At 37.7% G+C, this 20,210-nt stretch overlaps 1 protein-coding gene across 1 annotated transcript in view; it reads left to right on the top strand.

Annotated features, from left to right (window-relative positions):
* LOC128645776 (rho GTPase-activating protein 20) overlaps window positions 1–20,210 on the top strand; it is a 238,603-nt gene that overhangs the window by 163,917 nt on the left and 54,476 nt on the right. The window contains exons 3-8 of the mRNA XM_053699009.1: window positions 5,397–5,567; window positions 6,941–7,090; window positions 11,996–12,037; window positions 12,368–12,452; window positions 14,801–14,878; window positions 16,183–16,249. Coding sequence (XP_053554984.1) covers window positions 5,397–5,567; window positions 6,941–7,090; window positions 11,996–12,037; window positions 12,368–12,452; window positions 14,801–14,878; window positions 16,183–16,249 — 593 coding nt within the window. The remainder of the gene's footprint in view (window positions 1–5,396; window positions 5,568–6,940; window positions 7,091–11,995; window positions 12,038–12,367; window positions 12,453–14,800; window positions 14,879–16,182; window positions 16,250–20,210) is intronic.

Here is a 20,210-nt window from a genome sequence, read left to right as displayed (position 1 = left end):
CTGGAATTTCTGGGATGGACTTGTTTTCTGTTACTTCCTTGGAAGTTGTTCAAGGACTTTTGGGTCCGGAATTTGTGTGCACTTTGTTGTGTTGTCCGGTGGGACCTTGTGTGTTTTGTTTTATTGTTTTATTGTTTGTTTTCACAAACTACTCTATACATCTACATCCGGGCTTTCGGGTCCGCATACCGGGAGAGATTGGGCATGCCACTCTCTCCCGGGACTGGGTCGGTGGCTTCCGCAGTGTCGCTTTAGTTCTCCTTCAGGGGGGCAGGGCCTTCTCCGCTAGGGCGTTTTTTTGGGGCCTTGGTCTTCTTTCTACCCCCTGGGTGGTTTTTAGACACCTAGGGTCTCTGGACCTCGTTTCGTTCCACTTTTAATGGATCCTCTTTGTGGATCAGCGGTGGAGCACTTGTCGGTATGCGAGACATTGCAGGTTCATGCCTGTATTCTCTGTGCTCCGGCAGTGGTGCTTGGGGTGGATAGCCTGTGAGTTGCCACGTGGGGGCCTGGTTCACCTTTTTTGCTGCTGGAGTCTTCTTCTAGCTGGAACCCGGTTTTATTGGGGTTGCTTTGTTCACTTCGGTTCTGGTTCTGGGATTTTCCAGAGTTTTCTCCAACCTCTTAGGGTTGGACGCTGATGTGGGATCCTAGTTTTTGGATGTCACAGAGTTTTGCTCTGTGTTGTGGGTTCTATTGCCTTAAGATCGGTTCTGTGTTTTTTTCGCGGACCTCTCTTAGGTTTTGCTAGATTTCCTGTTGCTTTTTTGGGTTCCTTCCTTGGGTGAGGAGTGTCTGACTGGAATTTTGGTCGGGGTCCTTTTCTTCAGGTCTCTTTGTGGATCTAGGATTGGGCTGGGGTTCCGGGTGGTGTTGGTATAGTTCTGTCTATGCTTGTCCCATCTCTTTTCCCGCTGGCATTCGTGTTGTGTCTGTCCCCTCCTTATGGTTGCTCTGGGCCTTTGCTTTTCTATATAGAAATGTGTTCTAGACTTCCTTTGGGGGTCCGCTGTTCTGGTGCTCTAACCTTGCATCAGCATCCTGTGTAGTGCCTTAGTAGGGTCACTTTGTCTTCAGGTCTTCCCCACCAGTTTCTGCTGTGGGGCCACGAGATTGCTACCTCAGGTAGTCTCTGCTCCTTTGGGGGCTGGCTTGTTTTGGGATAGTTTTGGCCCCTGTGTCGAGTTTGTGTCCAGGGGGGGCAAGGTTTCCCTTGTCCTCCGTCTTCCCTTGGGAGATAATTTTCTCTGGGGGTGTGTTCCTTTTGTCCCGGCTTCAGGGATGGAGATGCCCTTGGGAATGGACTTCTGGGTTTGGTGTTCCTCTAATGGTGGGACTCTGCCCGTGTTCTGGTCGCACTCTTTCAAGGTGGCTGGTGGTGTTTCCTCCGTCTTGTTCAGGGGGGGGGGACTCTGTCCCTGGACTTTTCACTGTCATTGACAGGTTGTTATTTCTGTGTGTGAGCGGTCCTCGTTGTGGCGCTTCTGTGGTTGTTGTCATCTTTTGACTTTTCAGCTGCCTCTGTTTCTTTTGGGGGTTTGAATCTTCACTCCATGGAGGGGTGTTTGGTCTAGGAACTTGGTTTTTGCTGGTTCCTTTTCTCCTGAGCTGCGGGGTTCTCGTAGGGAGGTGCCTCTGTCTCTTTTTTGGTTTAAGACGAACTCCTTGGTTCCCTCCAGCTGGGGAACTGGACAAGGGGGTTGTTTTCACTTTCTCCTGTCTCTCTAGATACTTTTTGTTCTCTTTCGGTCTCCGTCTTGGTCACGTTTGACTGATGATGGCCTTTTTTCTGGCATCTAGTGAGGCTTTCTGGAGTCTCCCAAGCTAGTGTGATCTGTCTTTTGGTAGACAGGGTTCTGGTTCGTTATCCCTCTACCTTGCTTCTTACTTTGGGGAGTTGTTGGTCAGGGTTCCCTTATGGGGACGTGTGTATGGGATCTGCCTTTGGGCGATAGTGCGCTTCAAGTCCTTTTAGCTCGGTGATGTTGCATGGGGTTTTTATCCAGGCTTGGGACTGTCGTTTGTGTCCTTGGGGCCCTTTTTTCTTTTTGTTTTTTGCTCCCTGCTTTTGGATAAAGCTGGACTTTTTTGTTTATGGGATGTGGTTCAGTCCTGGTGCCCTCAGATTGGGCCGCCTCTTACCCTCCCGTTCTTGGCATTCAGTGTCCTCTTTGGCTTGGGTATAATTTTACCCACAAGTAATGAATGCGGCTGTGGACTCTTTCCCATTAGGAAGAAAAAGATAAATTATGCTTGCCTGATAATTTAATTTTCTTCCATGGGAAAGAGTCCACAGCCCCCCGCACGTTGTTTTTTGAAGCCTTATTTTGTGTGTAATCTTCTGGCACCCTTTCACCTTGATATTTCTTCCACTGATCCTTGTTCCTTGAACTACTGAACTTTTGAATAGTATTTGTTAAATGTTACATTCAAAATTTTGAATATGTGTATTCAATCTAATTATGAAAATTAGAAAACTAAAGTAACATTAAAAAACAGAAATAACATTAGATTACCGAATTTTAATAGATTTTTATTCTTATTAAATAGTTAATAATTTATTTAAGTATAGTGTAGTGTTATGTGTGATTGTCAAAAATGAATGTCCACAGGACTATTCGTTCTACCAAATGAATTACACTTTCAACACATTTGTTCATCCCTAGTCCTGGACATGTTCATGAGCTTTACTGTAGAAGTCAATAGAGAATGTTTAAATCAGAGCTGCCCAACTCAACCAGATCAGCCTGTGGTTCCTTTCATAGGCATTTAGACAAACTAGCAGAATAAAACACACGTAGAGAGTGCCAGCCCAAACTCCCTGTTAAGGTTAATTTTAAGATTATTATATATTAAAATGTAATATGCAGTATGATAAAACAATCAGTTTTAGCATTTTTTTTTTAAATGGTTACCATTTATTTCACATATTGGCCCCTAGTTATCAAGCCGTCAACCTTAAATACACTGGAATTCCGCAGCGTATTTGTGGCGAGGCTGATTCGCCTTAGTTATCAAGCCCTTTACACCGGCAAAAGTAGAATTTTGTGACGTAAGCTTCGATCCGCCGGACTCAGTCCGACACAGATCGATTCTTACGTCACTCCAGATGTTCCGCACACAAGTTCGGCACAATCTGACTACTATTACTAGTTATCAAAAAACTAGCAGGTACGCTCGGCACTTTTCCGGCCCAGCGTACCTGGTTTTCAAACCGCCGCCCTGGAGGCGGCGGATCCCATAGGAATCAATGGGAGTCCGACCATAGCGAAAGCTCATATTCGCTGCTGCCCGACATCCCATTGATTCCTATTGATTCCTACATTAAAAAGTTATCAGCTCAATTACCTTACCAGCCCTTAAAAGGGCCTTTTGCGGGGCATGCAGCCAATAGAATGCAAGCTCAATCTGATTGGCTGATTGGATCAGCCAATCAGATGTTTCCTACCTTAATTCCGATTGGCTGATAGAATCCTATCAGCCAATCAGAATTCGAGGGACGCCATCTTGGATGACGTCACTTAAAGGAACCGTCATTCGTCATTCAGTCATTGGTGGAAGAAGATGGCTCCGCGTAGGCTCGTCTGAAGATGGCTCCGCTCCGGATGGATGAAGATTGAAGATGCCGCCTGGATGATGACTTCAATCGGATGGAAGACTTCTTCAGCGCCCCTTGGATGATGACTTCTGCCGCTCCGGATCTCCTCTTCGGTTCCATCGGTGGTCGGCTGGCTGAAGACGGCTAAAGGTAGGATGATCTTCAGGGGGGTAGACTTAGGTTTATTTAATGGGGGTTTGGGTTAGAGTAGGGGTATGTGGGTGGTGGGTTTTAATGTTGGGGGGGTTGTATTTTTATTTTACAGGCAAAAGAGCTGTTTTCTTTGGGGCATGCCCCGCAAAAGGCCCTTTTAAGGGCTGGTAAGGTAATTGAGCTGGTAACTTTTTAATGTAGAATAGGGTAGGGCATTTTTTTTATTTTGGGGGGCTTTGCTATTTTATTAGGGGGCTTAGATTAGGTGTAAGTAGCTTAAAATTGTTGTAATATTTTTGAAATATTTGTAACTTATTTTTTTTATTTTTTGTAACTTAGCTGTAACTTATATTTTGTACTTTAGTTACTTTATTTAATTGTAGTTATTTGTAGGTTATTTGTAGGTAATTTATTTAATTTATTTAATGATAGTGTAGTGTTAGGTTTAATTGTAATTTAGGTAAGGATTTATTTTACAGGTAATTTTGTATTTCTTTTAGCTAGGTAGTTATTAAATAGTTAATAACTATTTAATAACTATTCTAACTAGCTAAAATAAATACAAAGTTACCTGTAAAATAAATATAAATCCTAAGATAGCTACAATGTAATTATTAATTACATTGTAGCTATCTTAGGGTTTATTTTACAGGTAAGTATTTAGTTTTAAATAGGAATAATTTATTTAAGTATAGTGTAGTGTTATGTGTAATTGTAACTTAGGTTAGTTTTTATTTTACAGGTTAATTTCTCTTTATTTTAACTAGGCAGATTAGGGGTTAATACATTTAATATAGGAGGCGGCGTGGTCCGGGAGCGGCGGTTTAGGGGTTAAACAATTTATTTAGTTGCGGCGGGGTCCGGGATCCACAGGATAGGGGTTAATAAATTTATTATAGGTGGCGGTGGTATAGGGGGGCAGGATAGGGGTTACTAGGTATAATGTAGGTGGCGGTGGGCTCCGGGAGAGGTGGTTTAGGGGTTAATACATTTATTATAGTTTCGGCGGGGTCTAGGAGCGGCAGTTTAGGGGTTAATAATTTTATTTAGTTGCGGGGGGCTCCGGGGGCGCCGGTATAGGGGGTAGAACAGTATAGTTAGTCAAAAAGCCAAAGAGCAGCGAGATCGGATGAGTGATAACTATCACAGTCCGCTGCTCATCGCCCCGTACTTGGTGCGCGGCTTTTTGACAGATTTATTGATAACTTTGGTGAGATTTTTCAGGTCCACGGCGGCAATGGTAGGCGAGCTTAGGCGGCGTATTGGGCCGGCGAAGGCAGGTAAAGTAGACACGTTGATAACTAGAGGCCATTATGTTCTTCATTTATTGGTCATATACAAGTTTGATAACAGTAACTGAAAAAGAAAACAAAAATACATTGTCTTCAAAAACAAGAGAGTCTAAAGGTTTGCTCGTAGTGTTGTTGTCCCTGATTTTTCGCAAAACCTAGAACCACAAATGAAATTTTCTCTGACAAATGGATCTAGACTGGTGCAGAAAGTAAACTGACCCACTTTGTAAGTGAAGCGATCTAAAAGTTGGTAGACTGTGCATTAGTATAGATATGTTACTCTGTATTACTGTGCAGGGCAGAAACTTACTCAGTGCTTTCTTAAGTCTTTATTTATTATTGTTTATCCTTAGGGAGACCAATTTGCTTCCCACAAACACAGAGAATGGACTTCTCATCGCTGCATTCTGTGCCCCTAACTCCCTATTTATCCTGAAGGACCGTGTGCAGCTAACAAGTGGCTGGCAGACCCAGGAAAGGATCATCTTCCTGTTTCGTGACTCACTCATCATTGCCAAGTCAAAGTGAGAATAACATTCCATATTTGATCAAAGATCCCATCCTTCACTCATTGCTTAGCAACCAAAAATAACTTGTTCTAAATACACTGATGTGAATAATTTGTTGAACACATCTGCTGTCTTTGCTTTTATGGGTGTAGTATAAATATTTTTGATGAATTCAAGTACCGCTTTAAAAACTGTTTTACGTTGTCAGCATATATGCTTGAACTTTTATACCCATGTATTAATAATGAATATAGATTAACAATTTTCAGACACATTGGCGTTATTTGTCTCCCTTTTTTTGTGCAGGACTTTGTCAGGTCTATACGTACATACATTTTGATAAATGCATAGGTTTATTTTGTAACTCAAACTCACAAAATAGAAAAATAAATTACAGTGTCCAGTTTATTGTTGATTACATTGTTGTTACATTGTTCTTACATTACATTATCAATTCCATTACATATGTGTTATTAAATCCATACTTTAATTACAGTACTCTTTCTAACAGTCCTTTCAGAATGTACCTATAGCAGTCCCTAGTTTACACATTGATATTAGATTGTACTATTGTAATTGTCCAGTTCACTATTGTGTGACTGGCTATTTGTAATCAAACAACTACTAAACAATATATTTTATTCTCATAGTCAAATTTGAAAGGTTAACGATATCTCTTTAAATCTCTAATTTATATAAATATAGCATTTAAGTTGAAAGATTAACCTTTACGTTTCTGTAGTATAGGGACATAGAGAGCAGTCTCACCCGTTATCTACATAGAAAGCAATGCGCGCTACGGAGATAGGCACTAATATGAATTCCTTTTAGAAGAAAATGCCCATGGGTGCTATGAGAATATGCTCAGGGACACGTTCTCCTCAGAGGGTTTCCAGGAAATCGGAGTGCAACACTTTTTTCCTCCCCGAGTCATATGGCGAGATAGGCAATTGGTTAAGAGGTGCGAACATCACCTTGAAAAAAAAAACATAGGCTTAGACTGAGCAGGTGGGGGGGGGGTCATAAAATGAATGAAACCATGTGACTGAGCATCTATTACAACAATTAATCTGTGAAACCCTATCTAAATAAGTACACAGATTTAGAATCTACTTTCATTACATTTAAAATTGACCACCACTTTATGTATCAGTTATTTTAAAGTTAAACAATGCCTACCCAGAAAAAGGAAGAACATACGTTTATGTTTTTGTTCAAACTGTTGGTCTTTAATGTGTCTTTTAATTGCATGTGAAGTGGGATGTGTCTTTAATGAATAACATCTTGTCATACTTTTTTGATCTCTCTCTTCAAAAGAATAAGCTTTTTGGTACCCATTGAGGAATCCTCTAACATTGTCTAAATTACAGATAATTCTTCCTTCTCAGGTCCTCCTCTAGCCTAAAACTGAAGAACCAGGTACGTCTGAGTGATCTGTGGATTTCCACCTCCCTCCAAGAGGCCTCTGTAAAGAAGCTGAGTGCTGAAAACTCATTTGTAATTGGTTGGCCCATCACAAACTACACTGTGACATTCAGGTAACGTTCTACGTACATCAGTAAATCAGACATCAGAATAGGATTAAACAATACTTGGGAGCTTTCTGTGGCTGCTGTCTGTCATGTTTGCAGGCCTGCTTAGTTGGTCAGAAGCTGTAATATTGCAATGCACATACTATGCTATTTGCTGTTATGTTATGGTATATAGTACTTTTGTGCTCTGACTTAGAAATGTAAATAATTGTTGCTAAGGTGCAGGGGCACGGAACTGTCAGAGTTAGGAACAGGTGTTAGCTGCTGTATAAATAGTCTGTCTTGTAGAGAAAAAAAACACTGGATTTGCAAACACTGCATATAAGTTATGTTGTAAATATATAATCAAATACTCTCTATGCTACTGTGGGGAAATAATGTTATACAAAAGGGACAAAAGAAAGAAAATGACAAATCATATTCATTATCTAGGACAGAAAGCTTGTAAATTATAACCTGATTACACAGAATATGAAAGGGTTTCCCAGTAGCATCTTCTGGTACTCATGGTAGTTTACAGCTTTTCCTAATCAGTTGGAAAAGCACTATAATCTAAAAACAGGAAACATGTGTATGTGGTTGTCATATGTCACCTGCAGTGCCACATGGAAAACATAGCATTCATACAACAACATTTATATGTTTACTATAAACCTCAGCTAAGCCCCTAGTCCATTATTTGTACAAATACATAAAAAAAACTAAGAAGAGGTTTAGGGCCAGATTACAAGTGGAGCTGTATTTAATACTCCCGCTAGTTTTCCACTAAAAGTAAAGTTTTTGCTTGAAACTAAAACATTGTCGTCTGCGCGCTAACCGGATGTGTACAAAAAGCTGAACTTAGAATATCGCGATTGCGTTTACGTATTCCCCCATAGAAGTCAATGGAGAAAAAAAAAATGGGAAAAAAACTAACACCCTACTCGTCCGATTGCATATTCTCAAGTGCGCTAACCCGACATGAAAATATTAATATTTCATATTCCAATGTTCTTCACATATAAGAATATGTTTTATTTATTCATAAGTACATATTTATACATATATCTGATAGTATTGTGGTACAATATATACCTATATACTGTGTGTGTGTATATATATATATATATAGAGAGAGAGAGAGAGAGAGAGAGAGAGAGAGAGAGAGAGAGAGAGATGATTATATGTAGGTATAGATATTTACAGAAATATATAGGAATATCTATTTAGAAATACATAGAACATATTTGGAGAGCATTGGAATGTGAAATATTTACAGTAAATACACAGTATAACACTTTATTAAAAATGAATATTGCATAAATATGCTTTTACATGTTCTCATATACTTTACTGTGAAGGGCTCCAATGCACTTATATGAATGTCAATGTCACATATGTATTTATGTGTTTATATGTGTGTATATACACTCACCGGCCACTTTATTAGGTACACCTGTTTAATTGCTTGGTAACACAAATTGTTAATCAGCCAATCACATGGCAGTAACTCAATGCATTTAGGCATCTAAACGAGGTGAAGAAGACTTGCTGAAGTTCAAAACGAGCATTAGAATAGGGAAGAAAGGGGATTTAAGTGACTTTGAACATGGCATGGTTGTTGGTGCTAGATGGGCTGGTCTGAGTATTTAAAAAAATGCTGATCTACTGGGATTTTCACGCTCAACCATCTCTAGGGTTTACAGAGAATGGTCAGAAAAAGAGAAAATATCCAGTGAGAAGCAGTTGTGTAGACGAAAATGCCTTGTTGATGTCAGAGGTCATAGAAGAATGGGCAGACTGGTTTGAGGTGATACAAAGGCAACAGTAACTCTAATAACCACTCGTTACAACCAAGGTATGCCAAATACCAACTCTGAATGCACAACACGTCGAACCTTGAAACAGATGGGCTACAGCAGCAGAAGACCACACCGGGTGCCACTCCTGTCAGCTAAGAACAGGAAACTGAGGCTACAATTCGCACAGGCTCACCAAAATTGGACAAAAGCTAATTGGAAAAATGTTGCCTGGTCTGATGAGTCTCGATTTCAGTTTCGACATTCTGGTGGTAGGGTCAGAATTTGGCGCAAACAACATGAAAGCATGGATCCATCCTGACTTTTATCAATGGTTCAGGCTGCTGGTGGTGGTGTAATGGTGTGGGGGATATTTTCTTGGCCCACTTTGGGTCCCTTAGTACCACTTGAGCATTGTTTAAATGCCACTGACTACCTGAGTATTGTTGCTGACCATGTCCATCCCTTTATGACTATAGTGTACCAATCTTCTGATGGCTAGTTCCAGCAGGATAATCATGTCACAAAGCTCAAATTATCTCAAACTGGTTTCTTGAACAGAACCATGCGTTCACTGTACTCCAATGGCTTCCACAGTCACCAGATCTCAATCCAATAGAGCACCTTTGGGATGTGGTGAAATGGGAGATTTGCATCATGGATGTGCAGCAACTGCGTGATTGGTCGGTGTCCTGGCTGGGAGGCTCCTTCTGCACAGAATGTGGCCCTGCAATGCCAGCAGTCGACCGGGAAATATCCCAGCATCCCGGTAGGCCAATCCACCACTGAAGGTGGCCTCCCAGATGGTATTTTACTGACTTGGTCTGTATTTTTAGGGTTCAGGTAAAGTTGAAAATAAAGATTAAATATAGAAACAAATGATATCATGGTGAAACTCCTATTTTCTTGTAAACGTCTTCTAAGTGTGTTGGAATCTAATTATAAACAAACTCATTTAAAATCAGTTTGAGCAGGTTTAGTTCTTAAATGGATATTCCAGTCAAAATTTAAATGCACATAGATTAATTAAATCTTTGAATAGGAACATATTTGCAATATACATGTATTTGCAAAAATGCTTCTAGTAAAAGTTATCACTGTTTTTTGTTGTTTTTTTTCCTTTTCTTTTTCCTTTTCTTTTTATTAATAGATCCTTATAATAATACAATATTATTATTATTCAAATACATCACCGGTTCATTTTCTTATTCAGACACGTTAATAATCTCAATTTAGTACAATACATCTAATACCTGTGATTAACATGGAACAAAGCATAGTATAATGTCTGGAACATACATTATTAGCTCAATTACATTATATTTATAGAACACTCTCCTATATCGAGGGCGAGAGAAAATAAATAAATAAATAAAAAAAGAGCGGGAAAAATGGAGAAAAAATTCCCCTCGATCCCTTGTTATCTCAACTCAAATATTCATTACCAAATAGGTAACAATTTGATTTAAACATCATCTTGTTCAATATAACACATAAGTTAATTTAGGTATAGGATTCTTGTTATTCAATTGTGTTCCTATGCTCCAGAAACTAGTGGTTTAGTCTTTTTAAATCACTATAGATATAATTTAATATATCTTACATATCCAGCTCGCACTTTCGAGTTGGATATTGATCAAATAAAAACAAAAAAACACACAAAAAAGGGGGATAAATGAATGAATAAATAAATAGGGATTCCGCTCCTCCCTCCTTGCATTCTCCATCTTCTTCATCAGAATCAGTTATTCTTATCAACATTAGTCATCTTTTATCCAATAGGCTGGGCTGGCAGTTCCCCATTTTGACTCCGCAAAAGGACTATATTAGAGTTTCTCAATGGCATTATTAACTGTCTTTGTAATTCAGCTGGTTATGTTTTAATTGCTCCTGCCCATTTGTGCAAATATATTTTAACTCCTTTATCAGTGGGAATATGCCAGTAATATTGTTCTAAAGTGATTAAATTAATAATTTCTCTAGAAAATATTAAGAAGTATGGTGCCTGTTTAGCTTTCCAGTTAGCTAGGATAAGATTACGCCCCATCAAAATTGCTGTATTGACCATCCTGGAGTTACTATTACTTGCAGAAAGACACAAAAAAATAGTTTTCATGTCTAGAACAATTTATTGCTCTAGCGCCCGATTTAACCAATAATTGATTTTATGCCAGAATTGCCTAATTTTTGGGCATAAACAGAAACAATGTAAAATGTTACTGTTTTCTCTACATGTGCATGAGAAGCATAGCTAGATATTCTCAGTGAACCAGCATGTTAAATACTGCAGCTGCTCAGTGTGCCAGTGGGGCTTGTTTCATGTCAGCAATTAACAAATTGAGTCACTATCAGAAGGTACAAGCACCTTAGGCTCTCTGAGTAAGTGCTGTTTAAAATGCTGGCGCACGGTGCATACTTAAATACACGTTTAAAACAGCCTTTTATTAGAAGCATTTTTGCTAATGCATGTAAATTACAAAAATATTTCTATTCAATACTGAAATGCATCCATGTGGATTCCAATTTTGGCTGGAATGTCCCTTTAATATATGTTGTATAACTATTCATGCAAATGTATGCTAATGAGCATGGCAGGTATTTTGTTCCCCTACTTGCACCTCTTTGAATTAGGCAATTTTCAAATTGTGATTAAGAGTTTTTCCACAAGATATTCATTTCACAAGCAGGTTTTATTGAATCTAGGCCAATGTGTCGCTGATTCCCCATAAGAAACAAGACTTATTTAAAACCAGACCCTTTGAAATGTAGATATACCATAAATATATACCCAGCGTGCATACTGTGATAATCTTGCCTGATTCACAAAATCAAATCCTCATAATAATAGTAATCATTATTCCCACTGCTTGATTTATCCTTGTGACCAAATGACTTAAAAACCTTCCCTTTAGATAAGCAGAGATAAACACAAAAAGAAAAGTTGGCTTTGTATCCAATTTGACATCAGAAGCAGGAAATCCAGACTGGCCTCAGTTTAAATGTTAAAATAGTATCCGGAAGGGGCCATTTGCTTATGTTGTGGATCACAGGAAGTAACCGTCATAGGTGTCTAAAAGTGCAATTAGAATTAGTGCAACTCACTTCTCTATTCTTTTGTCTTTTTCTGCTTTAGTACCTCAGACACAAAGGATAAGTGGCTCTCGACTCTTTCCTGGTAAGACACAATTTTCCAGCTGCTTAACCTCTTTAGTTCCAGATGTTGGGATGTTACAGCGTTGTATATTGCAAATAAGAATAATCTGACCTATGAATTCATCATTTGTCTCAATCTGAATAAAAAAACTAACACTAATTTCAGTGAATCCCTATGTCTATCTAAACTATAGCTCCTATGCTTTAATGCTTAAACCTCTACCGCTTCCGCCACATATCAATATTCTATTTTTTTCTACTCTTCTGTTCCTTTTAACCAGTTTCATATTGTTGTTATTTGATGAATGCAGTAAAGTGATTTCAGTAACACCACTCTTACTCCTTTTTTCAGGTATATTAATGATATGAAAAAAGATGACTACTCCAGCAAAGTTACTATTGATGTTGTATACACAGATGCTGAGGAAATCACTGCGGTAAGCTTACGCACCGCCATTTGTTTCAAGCTATTTACATTTATGTTATCCCTTAAATTCCAAAAGTGCCTTTCCTGTATGTTGGTTGCAAGAGTTCACTGCAGTGTGTTACCACTTAAAGGGACAGTCAACACCAGAATTGTTGTTGTTTAAAAAGATAGATCATCTCTTTATTACCCATTCTCCAGTTTTGCATAACCAAGAATTATATTAATATACTTTTTTACTTCTGTGATTACCTTGTATCTAAGCATCTTCTGACAGCTCCCTGATCACATGACATTTTATTTATTATCTATTGATTTGCATTTTAGCCAATTAGTGCAGTGTTTGCCACAAGCCACGGGCGTGATCACAGTGTTATCTATATGGTTCACATGAACTAGCTCTCCCTTTTTGTGAAAAGCAAATAAAAAAGCATGTGATAAGGGCTTAGAAAGTATCATATGAGCCTTCCTAGGTTTACCTTTCAACTAAGAATACCAAGAGAACAAAGCAAAGTTGGTGATAAAAGTAAATTGGAAAGTTGTTTAAAATTACATGCCCTATTTAAAGGGACATAAAAACTTAAAATATTTCATGATTCAGACAGGTCATGCAAATTTTAACAACTTTCCAATTTACTTCTATTATCTAACTTGATTTCTCTTGGAATTCTTTGCTTGAAAAGCATACTTAGGTAGTCACTACTTGGAGCTAGATGTCGAAAAATGGCTGCACAAATATTCCTCTTGTCATTGGCTCACCTGATGTGCTCAGCTCCCAGTAGTGCTCTGCTGCTCCCTCAACAAAGGATACCAAGAGAATAAAGCAGATTTAATATTAGATGTAAATTGCAAAGTTTTTTTATTATTATTGTATGCTCTATCTCTTTTTGGCAGTAAATGGGTTAATAGATAATTATTTAAATCTTACTTAATTTTTTATTTTTTACATAATTAATCTGATTAACCTATATCTAACAATGATTTGTTAAATCTCTTTCTATAACAGGAGGAGGGATCATGTTTCTAAAGATTGTTTGTTCTATGTGATTTGTAAAAAATAATTTAAAAGGAGAATTCAACTGATAAATATGACAAATATATTAGTTTATTCAAAACAGCACAGAAATACATCCGTTTTAAAATGCTCTATACATTTAAAATATGCTTTAAAAAAAGGATCCCATAAAATAATTGTGATTCAACATTATTCATCAGTGGTTTATTTTACTTGTCTGTTTGTTTGTTTGTTTTTTTTTTTAAATAACTCAGTGTCTCCAAGTGGGGATTCAGCTTTCTTGTTTTGTTTTGCTTTTTTTTAAAGACTATCAATTGTTTGTCTTTATTTTCTTTTTTGTCACTCCAAATGTTTTTTGGATCTCACAGACTGGTGGATTAACATCTGGAGCAGAGCACAGCTTTCCATTGTTTGACTGTGTACTGATTTTAAATGTTATCTAGTATATGCTGAGTTGATTGGACTGAGGGCAAATATCTTAATTATGCTGAAAATATAAGATAATTGTGCTTTGTCATATGTTGTCATATCATTTGTATAGCACAGATTTGCTTTGAATCAGATTTAGCACATATTGGATTCTTGAAGCACTGGTATTTCAGAGTACTGTACAACCTGCTGCATTCAAAATACTCCTAAGCAATGAATAATTACAAACTAATTTTTTAATATAAGAAAATATCACACGTAAATATTGGAAATAAATTAATACACACATTTTTTAAGACCTTCATGAAATCAGTAAACGCCTTGTAATTACCTAAAAATACAATTAATGACAAATTACTGACTTATAGGTACTATCAATTTTCAAATATTCTTCAATAGTTTATAAGAAACTGACATTTTGCCATAAAAATGTATTCTTTTATGGTTGAATAAGATTGTTGGTAATTTATATAGGGCTAGATTACAAATGACACGCTATTGTTAGCATGGGTTGCGATAACCAACATTCTGACCGCACTAACTTACTTGTGTATTACAAGTTGAAAGTAATTCGCTCTTGCACAAACTAAATTAGCATGCATCGGGTTTGCACGAGTAAAGACCTAGCATAAAGTGTCTGTCTGTGTGTGTGTATTTATGTGTTTATATATATATATATATATATATATATATATATATATATATATATATATGTACATACAAGCAAAAAAAAAAATATTTAGAGCTTCACTTGTAGTCTAGCCCATAAAGTTATGTTTTCTATATATATATTTTCCTTGTACAATTAACTTCAAATACCTCACCTCCATATTTTAAAATCAAAGAACTTAAATCTTTAAACAAATATATTTTCTTTGATAGTTTTGCTTCTTTTACTAACAGTCTGTCTTTTACAGAATGCCGCTGTAAGTGTGTCTAACATGGATACAGCAGAGAAAGTCATTAAATTGGCCTCTCAACAGCTTGGCCTTTCAGTAAGTACACTACAGGAAAGTCATTTAACAGTTCATTTTCTTCTACCTAAAGGGACAGTAAACACAGAGTGGCTCCTCCAAATAAGGAAAGTGGGTGGAGTTTGACCATTGAAAACCAATTGCCGCACACAAGGTATTAATCTGTTCTAATATATTTCAGACTCTGCTGGTATATTAATCTATTGGAAGACTGCAGAATGTTGTAATTACAATGTGTTTACTGTCCTTTTAATGCACTAGATTCTCTAGTCCTAATAGTGGCTTGTGCTATTATTTCCCAATCTTCTGACTTTCCTAGTCATTTTCCATTTTTATATTATTTGATCTGTTCTACAAATAGTGACTATCCTATTAAGTTGTCATAAGTGCTGTGGAAATTAGGTTTCAACTATTTTGTGACCAAGAAAGTCTATCTGTCCACTCCTCCAGGGTATAGGGCACAATGTTTCATTCTAAAAAGAATAAATCAATGACACTGCAAGTTGTTATCACTTATAATCTAGTATGTTTATTATATTTTGAATTCAGTTATTGAAATAATTGTTATCAATCTGTAAGGAGAGCAGGTGCTGCATACTGAGTGCTAATTAGTATACTCTTTCAACCAGTTCTTAATACTGACTGTTTCTAAAGTGTAAAATGTTTGATATGGACGGTCAATAAAAGACTTCAGCAGCTAATATTAATTTCTGTGCAGAACTGACTGTCCCCCCCCTACACCAGGTTTGTTCTTGAGCTTTAGACAAAACACAATGCATCATCTTCATCAGTCTTTTATCTAATACTATTTATCAGAGCAATAATTTCTGAAATGACATTTTTACTTCAATTTAAAAGGAAAGTAATATTTTCTATTGTGACTTCAATTTGGCTTATGAAAGTGCAACTGTAACACCAGCAAATATATCTTTACAAAATAAAACAGAAACACAGTAACTCATCATATGTGTATTTAATGTTCCTCTCATCACAAACACACCGTCATAATTGTTGTGTGTGATAGGAATTTCTGATGCCAAGCTTGTAAGACTAGTTTTATATAAAGAACAGCTATATCTGAACAAAATACTGCGCACAATATGCTAAAAAATGCACCATTTAATCCCACTGTGTATGAACAATATTTTATCACCCCTCTTTTAAAGCAAATAGTTTATTTCACCCTGAAGTGTGGAACTATTAATGTTATTTACTAGTTTTAGATCAAGTGTAAATCTTTCATTTTAAAAAAAATATTTTGTCCATTTCCATTATGGTTGTTTGCTTTTTTGGCGATTGGATCTCAGTTTGTTTTCCTTCTTCAGAACAGATCAGATGACTTCCACCTGTGTGTGATCCCTGGCAAGGACGAGCCCCCTTACCCTCTTATTGGTAAGAAACTCACAAAATGTTAGAAAGTTTCAAATGTGAGGTTCAAATGCTGAGAGTGACTTGCATCACTACATACATGTGTCTGAAACCATAAAAAAGTGTATTTTTATAATACAGAGACAGGAGAATAGGTTAGTTGTGATTATGTTTTTAAGCTATGTTTGTTAAGCTTAAAACTTACAATGTAAACTAAATATAATATCACATTATAAATATAATATTTATAATGAGATATGTGATAATGTAGAGATAGTGTGGGTTGAAATAAAGAGTAGGGAAAGAAATAAAAATGATGAACTACTGTTAGGAACATACAAGGAACATACAAAGACCCCCAATATTTTTTACATAGGCCTCAAGTTATAAAGCTGCAGTGCCTACAAACTGCAAGATATAGTGTTCATTCAGGGGATTCACAGACCTGCTCTTGCTCCAGCAAATGCTTATGTGAAAATGACTGCAGACAGCAGGCACTGATTGTTCTCTTCAAGCTCACCTATACCCTCACCATAATAACCATAGCCTATAGATAACCCAACTGCTGTTAGAAACAGGGACTACTGCAAATAATAGGCTCACACATGGTGATTCTTCTCACAAGAGCAGGGGGCTGCATTGTTAGTATGCAATGGTGCATCTAGGCAGTGGACAGGTTCCCTGGTCAAGAACATTGTTGTTCCATCTTTTAATACATGTGACCTAATATCTGTGTTTAAATAATGAGAGATTTTTAGATGATAGATAGATAGATAGATAGATAGATAGATAGATAGAGATAATTAAACTGCCATTACAAAATGATTTTTAAATACACTTTAATATAACTACATAGGGTCCCTATAGAGAGGAGACAGGAACACCATTTATTACAAGAAAGAGGTTACACATCAAGGACAGAGGAAAGGAGATTTAATCTCCAGTAATGAAAATGTAAAAGTGATCAAACTGTTGAACTATTTATCTGAAGAAGCAATAGCTGCCAATACAATGTGTAGTTGTAAAAAGGTCTTAGGCATATTTTTGGGGGGAAACAAATAGAAGAACAGAATACAGAGGTGTTACAACTTGTGCTAGTCAGAGGAACTGTAAATGTTTCACTATTGGATTCTGGATCCCTTAGAAAAACATCAAATTATTTATCTACAAAAAAAAAACAGATTTTAATGGTTATTTGCTGTAGAAAAACATTATATACATTATTCTAAAGGATTGTGATCATCCCTTGTGTTAGGATTCTATCTTACCTTTTTTTTTTTTAATTTTGCAATCTATTGTAGCATTTACCGTGCACAATATCACTTTATACAACGCATATATTTGTCTTATTGTTTAGCAGTTTTTGTAGTATTGTATTACATTATGGTGTTTATACAGGGAGTGCAGAATTATTAGGCAAATTAGTATTTTGACCACATCATCCTCTTTATGCATGTTGTCTTACTCCAAGCTGTATAGGCTCGAAAGCCTACTACCAATTAAGCATATTAGGTGATGTGCATCTCTGTAATGAGAAGGGGTGTGGTCTAATGACATCAACACCCTATATCAGGTGTGCATAATTATTAGGCAACTTCCTTTCCTTTGGCAAAATGGGTCAAAAGAAGGACTTGACAGGCTCAGAAAAGTCAAAAATAGTGAGATATCTTGCAGAGGGATGCAGCACTCTTAAAATTGCAAAGCTTCTGAAGCGTGATCATCGAACAATCAAGCGTTTCATTCAAAATAGTCAACAGGGTCGCAAGAAGCGTGTGGAAAAACCAAGGCGCAAAATAACTGCCCATGAACTGAGAAAAGTCAAGCGTGCAGCTGCCAAGATGCCACTTGCCACCAGTTTGGCCATATTTCAGAGCTGCAACATCACTGGAGTGCCCAAAAGCACAAGGTGTGCAATACTCAGAGACATGGCCAAGGTAAGAAAGGCTGAAAGACGACCACCACTGAACAAGACACACAAGCTGAAACGTCAAGACTGGGCCAAGAAATATCTCAAGACTGATTTTTCTAAGGTTTTATGGACTGATGAAATGAGAGTGAGTCTTGATGGGCCAGATGGATGGGCCCGTGGCTGGATTGGTAAAGGGCAGAGAGCTCCAGTCCGACTCAGACACCAGCAAGGTGGAGGTGGAGTACTGGTTTGGGCTGGTATCATCAAAGATGAGCTTGTGGGGCCTTTTCAGGTTTAGGATGGAGTCAAGCTCAACTCCCAGTCCTACTGCCAGTTTCTGGAAGACACCTTCTTCAAGCAGTGGTACAGGAAGAAGTCTGCATCCTTCAAGAAAAACATGATTTTCATGCAGGACAATGCTCCATCACACGCGTCCAAGTACTCCACAGCGTGGCTGGCAAGAAAGGGTATAAAAGAAGAAAATCTAATGACATGGCCTTCTTGTTCACCTGATCTGAACCCCATTGAGAACCTGTGGTCCATCATCAAATGTGAGATTTACAAGGAGGGAAAACAGTACACCTCTCTGAACAGTGTCTGGGAGGCTGTGGTTGCTGCTGCACGCAATGTTGATGGTGAACATATCAAAACACTGACAGAATCCATGGATGGCAGGCTTTTAAGTGTCCTTGCAAAGAAAGGTGGCTATATTGGTCACTGATTTGTTTTTGTTTTGTTTTTGAATGTCAGAAATGTATATTTGTGAATGTTGAGATGTTATATTGGTTTCACTGGTAAAAATAAATAATTGAAATGGGTATATATTTGTTTTTGTTAAGTTGCCTAATAATTATGCACAGTAATAGTCACCTGCACACACAGATATCCCCCTAAAATAGCTAAAACTAAAAACAAACTAAAAACTACTTCCAAAACTATTCAGCTTTGATATTAATGAGTTTTTTGGGTTCATTGAGAACATGGTTGTTGTTCAATAATAAAATTAATCCTCAAAAATACAACTTGCCTAATAATTCTGCACTCCCTGTATATACAGTGGGGAAAAAAAGTATTTAGTCAGCCACTAATTGTGCAAGTTCTCCCACTTAAGAAGATGAGAGAGGCCTGTAATTTTCATCATAGGTATACCTCAACTATGAGAGACAAAATGTGGAAACAAATCCAGATAATCACATTGTCTGATTTGGAAAGAATTTATTTGCAAATTATGGTGGAAAATAAGTATTTGGTCAATATCAAAAGTTCATCTCAATACTTTGTTATATATCCTTTGTTGGCAATGAAAGAGGTCAAACATTTTCTGTAAGTCTTCACAAGGTTGTCACACACTGTTGCTGGTATGTTGGCCCATTCCTGCATGCAGATCTCCTCTACAGTAGAGCAGTGATGTTTTGGGGCTGTCGCTGGGCAAAACGGACTTTCAACTCCCTCCAAAGGTTTTCTATGGGGTTGAGATCTGGAGACTGGCTAGGCCACTCCAGGACCTTGAAATGCTTCTTACCAAGCCACTCCTTCGTTGCCCGGGTGGTGAGTTTGGGATCATTGTCATGCTGAAAGATCCAGCCATGTTTCATCTTCAATGCCCTTGCTGATGGAAGGAGGTTTGCACTCAAAATCACACGATACATGGCCCCATTCATTCTTTCATGTACACGGATCAGTCGTCCTGTTCCCTTTGCAGAGAAACAGCCCCAAAGCATGATGTTTCCACCCCCATGCTTCACAGTACGTATGGTGTTCTCTCTCCTCCAAACACGACAAATTGTGTTTCTACCAAACAGTTCTACTTTGGTTTCATCTGACCATATGAGATTCTCCCAAACCGCTTCTGGATCATCCAAATGCTATCTAGCATATTTCAGACAGGCCCGGACATGTACTGGCTTAAGCAGGGGGACACATTTGGCACTGCAGGATCTGAGTCCCTGGGATTTTTTCATTACATAAGGGATGAGAGTCAGAGGGGGAGGAAGAGAGACAGAGAGAGAAAGAGACCATGGGGGAGAACAACACATAAGGAGAGAGATGGATAGATAGAGAGAGAGAGAGATACAC

This window comes from Bombina bombina, chromosome 1 (assembly GCF_027579735.1).
Source record: "Bombina bombina isolate aBomBom1 chromosome 1, aBomBom1.pri, whole genome shotgun sequence".
Lineage (NCBI taxonomy): Eukaryota > Metazoa > Chordata > Amphibia > Anura > Bombinatoridae > Bombina > Bombina bombina.
The sequence above is the reverse complement of the archived record's forward strand: the minus strand, read 5'-3'. Positions and strand labels throughout refer to the sequence as shown.